This window comes from Xenopus laevis, chromosome 3S (genome assembly GCF_017654675.1).
Source record: "Xenopus laevis strain J_2021 chromosome 3S, Xenopus_laevis_v10.1, whole genome shotgun sequence".
Taxonomy (NCBI): domain Eukaryota; kingdom Metazoa; phylum Chordata; class Amphibia; order Anura; family Pipidae; genus Xenopus; species Xenopus laevis.
The window spans coordinates 39275918-39292419 of NC_054376.1; the positions used below are offsets into that span (position 1 = coordinate 39275918).

At 39.5% G+C, this 16502-nt stretch overlaps 1 protein-coding gene across 1 annotated transcript in view; it reads left to right on the plus strand.

Moving 5' to 3' along the window:
• Positions 1-3377: 3377 nt before the first annotated feature.
• Positions 3378-16502, plus strand: part of igf1r.S (insulin like growth factor 1 receptor S homeolog) — a gene marked incomplete at its 5' end in the record, with an annotated part of 159890 nt that continues 146765 nt past the window's right edge. Inside the window, 1 exon segment of the mRNA NM_001088265.1 lies at positions 3378-3577. Within this exon segment, the coding sequence (NP_001081734.1) occupies positions 3484-3577 (94 nt within the window).

Genomic DNA, 16502 nt, shown 5'->3' on the forward strand with positions numbered 1-16502 from the left:
AAAATATTTTGACGCCCATTGACTTCAATGCGTTTTGCAAATTTTTTGTTGTTTCGCGAATTTTTCAGATTCGCCCATCACCAATTACTGGCCTACTGAAGCCACTTTTACTGAGCAGCCTATGCAGAGAGCCAATGAAACATTTTGGTTGTGACAGGGACAGACATTGGTTAGAAGGAGACTAGAGATGGATAGATGTACCAGTCCATACACCAAACTTATTTCCACTAGGCAAAATTCCCTGCCTTCTTTAGAATCAATATTCCCCACTTTATAAAACACAAGACAATAGCACATTCTCACAAATCTGATGTGCAAGCACCTCAGCAAATCACCCGTGTATCTTGTGCCTTAATCATATCTAAATCCAGATATGCCAGAGATGGAACATACAAAGGGAAACCTGTAATTATCTTCTGGCATAAAGGTGTACATGGACCAATCAGCATGTGGGGTGAATGGACGAATCCTGTTCAGCTGATTGAAACTGAATTTTCCACATAACCCCCCCCCGCCCACCTGGTATTCACAGACAGATGGCCAGGTAGTATAGTCAAAGCCAAAACAAAATTAGGCATGCATGGCCCCGGCTCAAATCAGCTCAGCCTGTCAAAAAGTGTAAGGGTAGAGGCACACAATACTATTTGGGGAAGATTAGTCGCCCAGTGACAAATCACCTCTTCGTTGGGCGACTAATCTCCCCGCAATGCCTTCCCCGCGGCTAGAATCTAAATCACCTGTGGGATGGCACTCAGAGCGATTTGAAGTCGCACAAAGTTGCCTCACGAGGAAACTTCTGAAAATGAAGAACTCCGAGCGCCATCCAGCCAGCGATTTAGATTCTAGCCGTGGGGAAGGCATTGTGGGGAGATTAGTCGCTCAAAGAAGATGCGATTTGTCACTGGGTAACTAATCTCCCCAAATAGCATATGTGCCTCTACCATAACAGTGGCTAAGGGTTTGTTTCTCCTTTAATGGGATCCTGTCATCGGAAAACAGTTTTTTTCCCAAAACGCATCAGTTAATAGTGCTACTCCAGCAGAATTCTGCACTGAAATCCATTTCTCAAAAGAGCAAACAGATTGTTGTATATAGGGTTGCCACCTTTATTAAAACAATTTACCGGCCAGTGGGGGGCGGGTACCAAAAGGGGGCGGTCTGCGGCGCTAGAAAGGGGCGGAGCTACGTGACAGGTGCAAACGGGGCGGAGCAACATCGCTGGAAAAAAGGTAAATTCTTTGCGATCTTTGCTAATTGGGGGCAGGCCAGGGGCTTTTTTTTAAAGGGTATTACAAATTACCGGCAATTGTAATTTGTAATGCCGGCCCCGGCAGGTGTTTTACCGGCTAGGCCGGTAAAATACCGACCGGGTGGCAACTCTAGTTGTATATTCAATTTTGAAATCTGACACAGGGCTAGATATTTTGCTATATTTTTGTTTCCCAGCTGCCCCTGGTCATGTGACTTGTGCCTGCACTTTAGGAGAGAAATGCTTTCTGGCAGGCTGCTGTTTTTCCTTCTCAGTGTAACTGAATGTGTCTCAGTGAGACATGGGTTTTTACTTTTGAATGTTGTTCTTAGATCTACCAGGCAGCTGTTATCTTGTGTTAGGGAGCTGCTATCAGGTTACCTTTCCATTGTTCTTTTGTTTGGCTGCTGGGGGGGAGGGGGTGATATCACTCCAACTTGCAGTACAGCAGTAAAGAGTGATTGAAGTTCATCAGAGCACAAGTCACATGACTTGGGGCAGCTGGGAAATTGACAATATGACTAGCCCCATGTCAGACTTCAAAATTGAATATAAAAAAATCTGTTTGCTCTTTTGAGAAACGGATTTCAGTGCCGAATTCTGCTGGAGCAGCACTATTAACTGATTCATTTTCCCATGACAGTAATTCTTTAAAGAGTAAATATGCACGGACTATACGTTTTGTTACGAATGTGGCAGAATTCCACCCATCAAATCCTTACGTTAAAGCAACTTTCTTCTGAAAACAACATAAAACCTGCGGCACAGGTGGCACAATACATAGGCAAAATAATAATAATCCCCACCTCGCGTCTCAACCCCTTTTCCTTTTAGATCGTAAGCTCTTTTGGGCAGTGCCACCCTTCACCTTTTTTGCCTCGGTTACCGATCACCCTGTAGGTTCTTCCTGTAAACCCAACTTATTGTACAGCGCTGCGGAATACGTCGGCGCTCTACAAATGCCCCATCACAAGAAGGGTAAAATTAAAACAACTTTTAACATTATAAAATAACCTTTAAACAAAAAAAATTATACCACCAACAAATGCAAAGTAATTTAGTATTTGATGGTAGTAGAAGGGAATGCTTCGGCACGTTTGCTGTATAGTAAATATTTCATATATGTGAATACAATGAGTGATTTGCCAGTAGTAGTAGTAGTAGTAGTAGTAGAAAGCCTGTGTATAAGGAAGATGCCCGCTGATGATGATGATGACCGGATAAGCAGATAATATACGAGAGTAAATGCGCCAGGGGCTCAGAGAACTATTTTAAAGCAGCGGCATTGGATTCCCGGGCGAGTCCCGTGCAGCGGAAGTATCTCCCAGTCCTGGCTTTGCAGACAGCCCAGTGTGTGTGTGAGTGAGAGAGAGAGGCTCAGGCTCTTGTTTACAGCATTAGCGCGGCGCACACACACACACACACACACTGACACACACACTGAGAGGAGATCCCAACGCGAGAGCCTCGGTGGCGTCCTAGGGCTTCTACACACGGATAAGAAGAGCAGCTTTAAGCCTCACGGGCTTTATAGTAGAAAAGAAGCGCTGGTTGGGCCAGTCTCCTCCATTCATTGGTCCGACGGGCGTGGAGCAGCGGCCTCCCTCCTGCTGCCGTGGGATAGAGTCTTGTGCCCGGGGCTGACATGGAGGGAGAGGAGGGCGAGGTGTGGGCTTCGGATTTGTCCTATCAGCTTCCTCCGTGCGCCCCATTCCGGCGGCGGGACTGACGCACTGTGTGCCAGGGCAGATACACGTTTCCCCGCGGGACTAAGGAGTCTTGGATTTACCGGCCACCGTATTCTATAGCACCCGACGTCTTTAAGGAGAGCGGGGGGAGACAACGCAGAGAAACAAGGGAGAAATCCGAGCCCCTCCATTGGGTAACGGGGCCCAATTCCTGCTAGTGGGCGGGGCTTGTACCAGAGAACCCCAATTAACCCCCTTGTCCCTCTGCCTATCAGTCAGGGCAGGGGGGACGAGTGTGGAGCTCAGGGGCTCCCTCTAGAGTTGGTGCTGACCCGCTGTACAAGTTGGCCAGTCCGCGGAATAATCCACGTTTCACGATCCGAGCAGGTTCCGGAGCAAGGTGACCCGGCAATTCCAGGGGCTTGTGGTCCAGGTAGAAAGGCGCCATTTTTCTTATTTCGGGCCAGGAGGGAAGTTCCTGGCAGCGCGGATGAGTATTTTCTCGGGTTCCCTGAGTGGGCTGTACGCGGGGACTTGTTTGTGGACATGAAGGCCGAATTGGTGCCTATTTGCACGACCTGGATCCTGGGGGTCGTCCTCGTCGTCCTCCTCCTGTGCCTGGGACCGTCGGCTGGGAAAAGTGAGTGTCCTGCAGCCCCTTATTACCCCCTGTGGGCACGTGGGTCTCGCGGGCAGTCTGGGAAGTGTCACTGCATCAGTCCTGGCTGCTCTGCTGCGCATCAGTGGGGAGCAAAGGTTTGGGGGGATCAGAAGCCGCACATTCTTCTCTCTATGCCTTAGATCCCACCTGCTGTTACTAATAACGCAGATCCCCCATCACTACTGGGCTCTCAGGGGCCCCAGAGACCTATAAATCATTGCCATATTACAGCTATGATCAGTCAGCTCCGTGTTCTGTGCCCAATCTGCAGCCCCCTGTGCATGCTGGGAGTTGTAGTCAATAACAGTTGGAGAGCTGCAGGTTGGGCATTCTTGCTGCTGCTGGTGTTTTGGCATCTGTGTAAGTGTGTTTAATGCTGTTGCTTGTGTATGTTACTAATGATTACAGCTCATGCAGCATCTCCCACATCAGTCTCTTCTTACTGTTGAACTTGGTGCTTTAGTCCAGACATTTGCTCCTGTTGGACTACAGATCCCAGCATTCCTGCTTGTGACTATTCTCCCCCTCCTCCAAATTCACTTGTTCACTGGCAATAAGTGCAGCTGCTGTTTTGCTTGCTTGTAAGCTCACCATTGGAATTGTAGGCATCATATCAAGCTCAGGTCATGCTGGCTTGTCAGCAACAGCCCTGCCTTGCTTGTGTCCTGTTCATGATTGGTTTGGGAATTTTCGTGGAAACGGAACAATGGATTTCCCTTGTATTTCAGTTTTTTGTTTTTTTTTTAAATTTTTCTGAAGTTCAAAAGATTCTCATGCATCTAGTTGCGTTCTAGGCTACATGGTTTGTAGTGTAAAAGTGTGGCTGATAAAACTGATGATACTCTGGAGGAACCGTAACACAGATATTAGGCTTAACCTCAAGGATGTGACCGTTTTACCTTTTACCCACTGGCTCAATTACAGTTTCTTTATGTTGTCGGCAACTGATGCACCATGATTCTGCCTTTCAGCAACAACCTCTCTACTGACACAAAGTTGCAGCCTTGCAACGACCTTAAGACTTTCTGTGCACCCATGTTTATAAGATCCCTTCTACCAGTCAGGCCAACCATAAACTGGTTATAATGGATATTGGGGCTTATGTTATAAGCATATATATATAACCATGTCCAGGGGTGAAACCATTATATGGGTTATACTTTATCATGCTGATGTTAAATATATAAAAACAATTATTGTATCTCATTGTTAACAGGGGCTTGAACCTTCTTTCCCTCCCTTCTATTCACCCTTTTATTTCTGGATGTCTGTCCCTAATCGTGTGGCCAAGATGTCTCAGGCAGGTTGTATGTGTACCTGCTAAATACCTTCTTATGTTTGTGTTTTCCATATCGGATGGTTGAAGTTTACGAATGGCCCTTAAAAGCTAGTTTTCCATGTGTTTTGGTAAGAGCTGTTAGTGCTTGACTTTCAATGTCTTTGACTGAGAAATACAATGGAGAATAGGCAGAACGGTGTGTCTCTTTAGCATGGCAACAATAAAATGTGCCGGTGGTTGTGTTGCCAGCAGAAATCTGTCCAAAGACTTTGCTGATCTGCTCCATGAGCCAGAGGCACACACACCATGAATATTTACTATCTCCGGTGCCATGTGATCATTGTGTCTGCCATATACAGACACAATCATACTTTAGGTGAACCAGACATAACATTACACATAATCCCTGTGTCTCCATTTAATGCTCAGACTTTCATAGTAAGCTTCTGAGGCCATGTTTTTATTTGCCACAGACTTGACCTCTCTCTCTCTCTCTCATCTATAATCTATCAAAAAAAAAAGTACTAGCAACACTGGGGTTGTCATTAAAAGCAAAACGTGTTATTGTATTATATGCATAACCGACGTGACGTTTCCGTTCCCACTAGGAGATAGAGAGAGATATATATATATATATATATATATATATATATATATATATATATATATATATATATATATATATATCTATATAATACGCAAAGGCAATCTCCCATAGACTACATTTTATCCAAACAATCCAAATTTTAAAACATTATTAACTTTTTCTCTGTAATAATAAATCAGCAGTACCTTGTACTTTATTTTGACCCTATCTCTACAACAATGAACGTTTGCTTGTGACTGTGCCCTTGCATTCATTCTAGAAGAACAGCACCAGCTTTATTTGCAAGGGAGACCCAACTGCCGGCTCCCACTTTGCACTATCCTTAATTAAACTTGTACTGCAGGCTGTGTGCTAGAATTCTCTTTCTGCATGCGTGTCTGGGGATCTTCTTGGCATATTCCCACTGCCCTATCTTTTAAATTTACAAATTCATTTTGTTGGACTGCTTTTTTTTTTCTCCCCGGCGCTGGAGAGGTTAACAGGGGTCCCGTAATCCTAGTGGGTGTTATTTTTAGTACAGTAGGAAAGACAGAATGTGAGCTTGTCGCTGATACAGACAGTGCTTTGTATATAGGATCACACAGCAATGGTAAGGTGGCACCAAAACAACATGGCACAAGTACGGCTTCTGCAAAGTCTTGTGATTCTCCTATTGATCATTTGGGTGCATTGCTGTTCTCTGCATTTATATTCTATCAGCCCGCTGTGGGGCTTCTATAAGGATCCTTTGTGCTCCTGATCTATTGCTGATTCTTGCATCAGTTGGGGGAGTGTCGTGCGACTGGTGGTCCTCTGGACGTGCCCCCTAGTTCTGATTTGTTTAATAAACATAAAGGAAACTGACATTTACTTTACCTTATGTTTTTTGTTTTTACAGTCTCTTTTTACTTTGTCGTAGAAGTATGAATTTTAATTAAAAACAAAATTAACTTTTTTTTTTATATTTAAGCTTAAGTAAGCCAAGCAAGCTTTACCCATACATTATCAGTATTGTGTCATATAAACCCGATTGTCCTTTATTTTGTTATTTAGTATTCTGTCATATTTATGGCATATCTGTATCTAAGGCATATTAGGGAGACCCCAACTTTCTTGGTCATAATAGATGTAGAAATTCTGTCTGGGAAATCTTCAGTTAGGACCAAAAGTATCATTATTGTGTTAGAATGTACTTCTGGGTAGTCCAGCCATAATGGAAATCAAAGATAAATAATACCTAGAAAAACTAATTAAAGTTACATGAATTGACCTATTCTTCTTACACTAGGGAGGTTATTTATCAAAGTGTGAATTTATCTCAATGTTTTCTGCTACAAACTCCGATCAAATCCACTTGGGTTTTATACGCTTATTTATTATTACATTTTCCCTAAAGTTTGCTTTGCAGGAAAAAATCAGATTTTCACGATTTTTTCACCCGAAAACTTCGCGGTATTGCACGAAACCCAGCACACATCAAAAAATCATTGGGACTTCTCCCATTGACTTATATGCAACCTCGACAGGTCTGAGATGCCTGATTTTCAGATTCGGACTTTTCCATCCTCAGGGTTTAATAATTCTGAAAAAATTGTGATTTTTTTTTTAAACCCCCTAGGTGTCTGCCACATCAGGTAAAATGAGTTCATGTGAATGTTACTAAGAAAGGGGCAGCCTGACTCGGCAGCAGCTGTTTTTAAAAGGGCATCTTTCTGCTAGCTCAGAGGGGATTCTGGGAAATGTAGTTCTGTAACAGCTGCAGTGCCAGTTGAGGCCGAGCCTGTGTGTTTTAGACCATATCCTATAAGCCAAAATGATTTGTTAGTTAACAGGGATATATGATCTGTTGGTACAGTTGTTACACAGTTGTATTTATGTAAAGACAATGGCTGAATCATTCCCTGCAGTTTAGAGGTGAAATTCCTCTTATCCAGAGCCTGCTGCTTAATAAGGATCATCTCCACTCACAGCAGACAGTAAGGATAGTTGTATATGCATAGGTGCCTCTTGACTGCATTGATGCTCGCTGGCATACTCTGCATAGAGTCAAAGGGATCATGAATCTTTCATTCTTGTCTGAGTTTAATTCATTTTGGAACCTTCTGGGAATATGTCTGATTACATAGATCTGAAAACCATAAGTCATGCATTAAATACTGGCATGGGTATCACTTGTTAGTCTCATGGATGTGTGCAGTATATAATGCAGTTAATTAGACTCCTTTACTGCTGCACATCTAGTAATGGGACTATCCCTTAATCATACGTGCTCTTTGTTTTCCTTGTAGTGAAGAGCATTATTATTATTATACAGGTATAGGATCTGTTATCCGGAAACCCGTTATCCAGAAAGCTCCGAATTACAGGAAGGTTGTCTTACATACACTCCTTTTAAATTAAATATATCGAAACTTTACAACATATTTCCTTTTACTCTGTAATAACAAACTAATACCTTGTACTAAATCCAAACTAAAATATGATGAATCCTTATTGGAAGCAAAACCAGCCTTTTGGGTTTATTTAATGTTTAAATTATTTTAAGCAGACTGAAGGTATGGAGATTCAAATTACAGAAAGACCCCTTATCTGAAAAACTCCAGGTCCCAAGCATTCTGGATAACAGGTCCCATCCTTGAATGGCGTTCCTGCCCCTATGCTCTGGAATGAATTCTTGATGTATAAAGGGAGGGATTGATGTTAATATGAAAAAAATATGCTTTTATTAAATACTTTTTTACAATTTCTAGTTCATTGAACATTAATATGTAAGACATTAAGAGGCAGATTTATCAAAGGTCGAGGTGAATTTTCGAAATCAAAAAATTTGAATTTTGAGCAATTTTTTGTATACTTTGACTAGGGAATAGTCAAATATTCGATTCAAATTTGAATTTTTTTTTTTAAAAAATTCGACTTCGACCATTCACCATCTAAAACCTGCCGAATTGCTGTTTTAGCCTATGGGGGACCTCCTAGAACCTATTTGGAGTCAATTGGTTTGAAAAATCGAAGTTTTTTTGGGGGGAAAACTTTTATTCGAATTCAATCGAATGAGCTATTACTTAGATTCATACGATTCAAATTCTGCCGAATACGGACCTATTAGATCGAAAACTGACCTATCTGGCCAAAAAAACCTTTGACTGAATTGTGGTTGGTGTTTTTGAATTCGAATTTCGAAGTATTTGAAATTCGAAATTCGACCCTTGATAACTATGCCCCTAAATGTCACTTTCTCTAAACCATACATGATGGCTTTCTAGCTGTTGCAAACCCCCTCTCCCTTCCCGGCTGGACTCTGGAGAATCGCTTTCTTTGCATACTTGGAGCCACTGGTTGAATATTTCTGCTTTAAGAGGAATGACAGAGAGACAAGGATACAAATATTGAAATTTCTTGCCAAAAACATAATTCATTGCAAGATATGTGTGTTCCTAAATGATGTTCAGCACGGTGTATTTATACTGCACACTGCAACTATTATTTTCCTGAACACAGGCAGTGTTTACATAAAATTGCTTTTCTTTTTATAGGAAAATGTAGCTATTGTTTTTAAAAACATTGTCTGGCGTATTCCCAGGGGCTTAGAACTATGTAACTTGGATCATTAAGACATCACAAATGTGTCTTATTAGGAATGCAACTGTAACATAATTTGAGGTTTAAATTGAAGGCATAGTTAAAGAGAATAAAATATTAATAGAGAGAACTGATATTCTGTATTTGTTAGCGGCGGGAACTAGGTGAAAAAATGTTATGTATGTGTATTCTTTCATCTCCTTGCCTTTGTATACAATTAAGCTTCTTTACTTGCATTATGGCTACACCTATTTGTTGCAAAAAGTTGTTGAGGTTCATGGTGTACATTTTCCTTCCAAAGTCACTTGATTTGCTAAAAGGTTGTTACATAAAGAGCTTGTCCTGCACCATCTATACTTTTAAGGGAGTCTGAATAGTGATGTGTTTGTTTTCTAGATACAGGACATGTTGCTCATCCGTTTCCTAGAGCAGCCAGAGCCTCGGGCATCGATCACAATGTTCCAAAATTTTCATAGCTAATCAGATTTAGTCACAACTCTGGAATGTACTAAATTGCCGCTTTGTATATACACAGACAATCTAAATTAAACGGTTCTTTCTGTGAATTATCTACACATGTAGCAGCCTCCATTGTATTATTTTCTTTCCTATCATCGACTCTTATTAGGAGAGAGAATTAAATTGAAACTAAAAAAAAAAAAGTCTTCCTTTTAAAACTGGTCCTGTGTAAATATATGTTGAAAGAGGGGATATATTTCAGCTGCTGCACCATCTCTTTGATTTTTTTTTTGTGCTGGGAAATATCAAATTTACAGTTTTGAATAATAGTGTATTCATTTGTGCCTTGCAAATAAATCCTTCTTTTATTCACGTGAAATTATTGATTACTTTTTCTGAAAATTTGAGACTGACCTATAGATTTCCTTTTAAAGTCAAATAGGCTCTTAAGTTGTGAGTACAGTTATGGGATCCGTTATCCAGAAACCTGTTATCAGGAAGCTACGAATTACTGTAAGGCAGTTTCCCATAGAGTACGTTTTATCCAAATAATACAACATTTTTTTTTAAATGATTTGCTTTTTTCTATGTCATAATAAAACAATAACCTGTACTTGATTCAAACTAAGATAATGAATCCTTATTGGAAGTTGGGTTTATTTAATTTTTACATCATTTTCTAGTAGACTTATCCAAATTACAGAAAGATCCGTTACCAGGAAAACCCCACCTACTGAGCATTCTGGATAACAGGTCCCATACATGTACAAGTAGCTCTATGGAGGGGCGAGAGACAAATAACTGGTGGATCTCATAATCAGTCGATGCCAAAGATAAATAAAAAAGATCCAACTTACTGAAAGATCCATTATCCGGAAAACACCAGGTCCCAAGCATTCTGGATAACGGGTTCCATACCTGTATATGGCTTTTCCTTGCTAAAGAAACCATTGTTAACATGGTTTTGAAAAAACAATGTTCAAAACATGCAAAGAAATGAACTGATTTTTGTGCTGCACACCTTTGTGAACCCTTTGCTTACCATTTGTAAAGTGTTGTATATAATTTTTAATTGATTCTGGTTAATTAGAATGCTTCCTCTTCTGTATTTACATTTGTCTCTTTCTGATTAAAATATTGTTTTTTGATTTTAGAGCCCTGCTTGCAGAGTCCATTAGCAGAAGCATATTGTGCAGCTTTGCAGAAAGATAAGGGCTTTAGAGATTGTTAGCAACACATGGATGAAACAGTGCCTGCAATGCAGCATTTTATGTAAACTGGCACCGTTATGAAATTACCATTATGACTGTTATGCCCTGATCATGATACAACTCACTTATACTTATTGAAAAATGTTTTACCGTATATTTTTTGTGTAGGTAAATCACTGAGAGTTATTTTCTGTCCTTGATTTGTTTGAATTTTGTTTTAATTTATGAACTGTGAAAAACATATGTAAATAGTCATCACTTTTCCCCCCAGTTAGTGTGGAATTTCTTTTTTATTGTCTGTAAGGAAAAATTTCCTCTGACCCTAAATTATATCAGGACGTGTGAACTGTTTGTGTTACATTCTGATTTTGTACGTTTGCCTCAAAAAGTTATTTCCCCCTTTTTTCCCCCTTTTTTCCAAAATTCTAAATTATTATTAACGCCAGTGTTTTCTGATGTTTGATGCAGCACATGGTTTTAGTAAATTTCCACCTTTTTTTTTAAAATTCTGTTTATAAACGCCAGTGTTTGCTGATGTTTAGTAAACCGCTTTTAATGTGTTCCTCAGGGAATAATGCTATATATAGATAGATAGATAGAGATATATATATATATATATATATAGATAGATAGATAGATAGATAGATATTTAGCTAGCCTATTATGCAGAATGCTTGGGACCTGGGGCTTTCTGGATAATGAATCCTTCCGTAATTTGGTTCTTCGTACCTAAAGTCTACTAGAAAATCATGTAAACATTAAATAAAGCCAATAGGCTGGTTTTGCTTCCAATAAGGATTAGGGATGGGCGAATTTGACCCGTTTAATTTCGCCAATGTCGCCGACGGCCATTAAAGTCTATGGGCGTCAAAAAAATGTCGCGCGCCAAATTTTTTTTTTGACGCGCGTCTTTTTATTTTGACGCAGTACGCCATACAAGTCTATGGGTGTCATTTTTTTCGGTGAAACAAGGCAAAAAAATTCGCCCATCCCTAATGAGGATTAATTATATCTTTGTTAGTATCACATACAATCTACTGTTTTATTATTATTATTATAGAGAATAAGGAAATCATTTTTCAAACTTTGGATTATTTGATTATAATGAAGTCTATGGGAGACGGCCTTTCCATAATTTGGAGCTTTCTGTATAATGGGTTTCCGGATAACTTCTGTAAATCTTACTATAAAAAGTCGAACATGATGTCAATTCACAAGATCTGTTAGATCAGCTTGTAATTTATTTTTAGTTCTTAAGAGAATGTATTTGGGGTTAATTATCATGTTTTTAGTATGATTCTTTTCAGGAAAATTAGATATATCTTGTGATCTGTAGTTTTTTTTTTTTTTTTTCTGGTGTTTAAACTATAACTCTCATCAGGAGTTGCAGGATGTTTTAGGGTTGTAGTTTAAGTGGGACTTAACTGGTATGCTGTGTAGGTTTATCCATATATAAATTATATTTGGATTATTTTGTGTGTATGATTAGAGATATAACTAAATATGTCTGTAGGTGAATGAGTATAGCCTCTGTGTAGACTTTGACTATTTCTGTTGCACCGCAAGTTTTAAGTACATATGAATGGACCATTGTACAGAAAAATACAAGTGCAGGTTTTAACTCTATAGAACAAATATCTGCCATATGATTTATTGCTGTGTTGTATTAGAAGTCCACGGGGGGGGGGGCTTGTTTTTGTAGTAATATTGTTTTAAAGGGTTTTTCCCAGCCTGTGGGCAGTATCCCCTGTTGTGCCATGTGGCCTTAGAAAAGGAATTCAATGACTGGGCTACTAATTTAAATAACCTGAATGGTTTGTTCCCTGATGCCTTTTATACCTTAAAGGAAACTATACCCCCCCAAACAATGTATGTAGGTCTCTATAAAAAGATATTGCATAAAACAGCTCATATGTAAAACCCTGCTTCATGTAAATAAACCATTTTCATAATATACTTTTCTAGTAGTATGTGCCATTGGGTAATCATAAATAGAAAATTACCATTTTAAAAAATAAGGGCCGCTCCCTGGGATTGTACAATTCACTGTGCACACTAACAAACCAAACAAACTATACTTGTTAGGTCACATGAGCCAATTAACAGACAGAGTTCTGTCTTTTGCTTCCACACTTCTTCCTGTTAGAGTTGTAGTATTTCTGGTCAGGTGATCTCAGAGGCAGCATACACACCTTGACGAAATGGGGGTTCAAGGCAAGAGATGTAAACGGGCAATATTTACTTATCTATTCCAGTTTGGTAAGGTTCTTTAATATGCCACTTAATATCATATAAACTATATGTTGCTTAAAGGGATCCTGTCATCGGAAAACATGTTTTTTTCCCAAAACACATCAGTTAATAGTGCTACTCCAGCAGAATTCTGCACTGAAATCCATTTCTCAAAAGAGCAAATTTCAATTTTTAAATCTGACATGGGGCTAGATATTTTGTCAATTTCCCAGCTGCCCCTGGTCATGTGACTTGTGCCTGCACGTTAGGAGAGAAATGCTTTCTGGCAGGCTGCTGTTTTTCCTTCTCAATGTAACTGAATGTCTCAGTGAGACATGGGTTTTTACTATTGAGTGTTGTTCTTAGATCTACCAGGCAGCTGTTATCTTGTGTTAGGGAGATACTATCTGGTTACCTTCCCACTGTTCTTTTGTTTGGCTGCTGGGGGGGGGGGTGATATCACTCCAACTTGCAGTACAGCAGTAAAGAGTGATTGAAGTTTATCAGAGCACAAGTCACATGACTTAGGGCAGCTGGGAAATTTACAATATGTCTAGCCCCATGTCAGATTTCAAAATTGAATATAAAAAAATCTGTTTGCTCTTTTGAGAAATGGATTTCAGTGCAGAATTCTGCTGGAACAGCACTATTAACTGATTCATTTTGAAAAGAAATGTTTTCCCATGAAGCATTCATTTTGGGGGTATAGTTTTCCTGCAAAAGATGATGGCTCAGGTACATTTCCCAAAAATATTTGCCGAAATTAACTTTTTATCACCTTGAGATACTCCACTTTTAAATGGATTTCTTATGGGAAAATATATTTAAAATTTGAGAACTCCTAAAAAGGCTATTTTTGAGGTCTAGATGCTGCAAAACTACAGCTCCCAGAATTCTTCCATATTACCTGCTGATGTAGCCGACGGTTATACCTTTGCTGATTCAGCTCTGTAAGAAAATAATATTGGATTTATTTCTTTGCTGTATCAGTTAATTGGAAGGTGCAGTTTTATTCGCCCCTACCCCAACCTCATTTGTTTTGCCCCTAATCTTCGGTAGTGCATGAATTAAGGATAACCCAACGCATAAAGTTACATGAGCAAAAAACAAACAACACTTTTGTGTGCAAACAGAGGCAAGTTGAACTAAGAGAATGTTGCAGTGTGTTCCCTGTCGGACGGGATGTATTGTGAGTATACACAATGCTAATCTCTCTCTCTCTCTCTCTCTTTCTGATGGCACAACATCCATCATATCATTGAACTCAAGCCATGTGTAACACGCTCATGGAAATAATAGGTTTTTCTTCTTAAAGGCATCAGTTTAGAGGCATGAAAAAGTAAACATTTCTTCTAGTGTTTTCAAGTTGAGACTTCAGTGAAATCTGGCGGAACCCTTTTTTCTATGAGCTGCTTAAATGCGTCTGACAAAGAGTAATTGCCCTAAATGTTGCACCTGGGAAAGAGCTAAAAGCAGTCGTACACTCTGAACTAGACTGGAATTTTGTCTGAAGAGGTAAATAGGCAACAGCTGCACTGATGTTAAAGCAATTTAGCTTCAAATGTGTTGCCCTGTGCTAATTGGTCATTAAAAGAGGCATAGGCAACCTCTGGTAGTGTAACTGTTGTACAACTGCAATTCCCTGCATCCTCCCTTTCATCTGGGATTTCTAGTATGAATGTTAACTTTTTCGTTGTTTTTATTCTCTTTCCAAACCATACAAATCGTCTCTAAAGAAGTAGCTCACTTAAAAATCTTTTGTGTGTTGTAGAAGTAATATTCAGAGTCTGTTTGTTATGATGTTCATAATTAAATTTAGATCAGCAATACTTAGGCTTGAAATGTGAAACTTTGTCTGGTAGCTAGTTCTTTTACCCTAGCAACCCAGCTGCAGTTTGCATATCCAAATGAAAGATGAATAGGAGAGGAAAGATGGACCATTAAAATAAGGCTGAAGATAAAACTGTTTTTTGTTTGGTCGCTAGAGTCACGAAGTACCATTTGTAGTCACAAAAGGAGGAGTAGATGGGAAAAAAATAACAGACTTAGAGACAGTTGTAACATTGTTAGAATTCTTTAAATGTGACATGTCATGTAACAGTAATTTGTCTGTCTAGTATTGATTGCTCAACAATATTAAACTATTGGTTGAAAGTAATTCAGAAAAGGACGGTAAAATCCAGTCTTATCTAATTAGAAATGGGCATGTGCTTACACCCTGACCAATGGCAACACAGTTCTGGAGTGCCTGCTAAACCAAATTTTCATAATAATAGACTTTTTTTTAGTAGTTTGTGCCATTGGGTAATCATAAATAGAAAACGGCCATTTTAAAAAAATAAGGGTTGCACTTGGGATCCTAGGATTCACGGTGCACACATACATGTTAGGTCACATGAGCCAATTAATAGACAGAATTCTGTCTTTTGCTTCCACACTTCTTCCTGTTACAGTTGGAGCTGCAGTATTTCTGGTCAGGTGATCTCTGAGGCAGCACAAAGACCATCACCAAATGGCGGTTCAAGGCAAGAGATGTAAAAGGGCAATATTTACTTAAATATATATTCCAGTTTGATAAGATTCTTTAATATGCCACTTAAGCTCCCCATAGACGCGATGATTCTTCTTGCCGAACGACCGATTTTAGGGAAGTCCGACCAACCCTTCGAAATTATCTTGTGGTTAGTGGGATTCGAACGATCGTACATCTTACAATTTTTCGGCCGACATCTGTCAGGAAATTGATCAGCCAGGTCAGAAAAATCTTTGTCGGTCCCAGTGCAATCTATCTATGTTTGCAGGGCCAAGCAGGCAGCTCCCCTTTGTTTTCCTGGCAAATTGGTCTTTTTAGTTGATGGTCAATTCGTACGATCATACGATCGTTCAGAGAAAATCCTGGTCTCACGATGAGGATCTGATCTTTTAAAAATCTCAACATCTATGGCCAGCTTTAATTTGATATAAACTATCTGTTGCTCATGTATTAATTTTGGGTGGATAGTTTTCCTTTAAAGGGATACTGTCATGGGAAAAACATTTTTTTTCAAAATGAATCAGTTAATAGTGCTGCTCTAGCAGAATTCTGCACTGCAATCCATTTCTCAAAAGAGCAAACAGATTTTTTTAATATTCAATTTTGAAATCTGACATGGGACTAGACATATTGTCAATTTCCCAGCTGCCCCAAGTCATGTGACTTTTGCTCTGATAAACTTCAATCACTCTTTACTGCTGTACTGCAAGTTGGAGTGATATCACCCCCTCCCTTTCCCCCCCCCAGCAGCCAAACAAAAGAACAATGGAAAGGTAACCAGATAACAGCTCCCTAACACAAGATAATAGCTGCCTGGTAGATCTAAGAACAGCACTCAATAGTAAAAATCCATGTCCCACTGAGACACATTCAGTTACATTGAGAAAAAAAAAACAGCAGCCTGCCAGAAAGCATTTCTCTCCTAAAGTGCAGGCACAAGTCACATGACATGGGGCGGCTGGGAAATTGACAAAATGTCTAGCCCCATGTCAGATTTCAAAATTGAATATAAAAAAAATCTG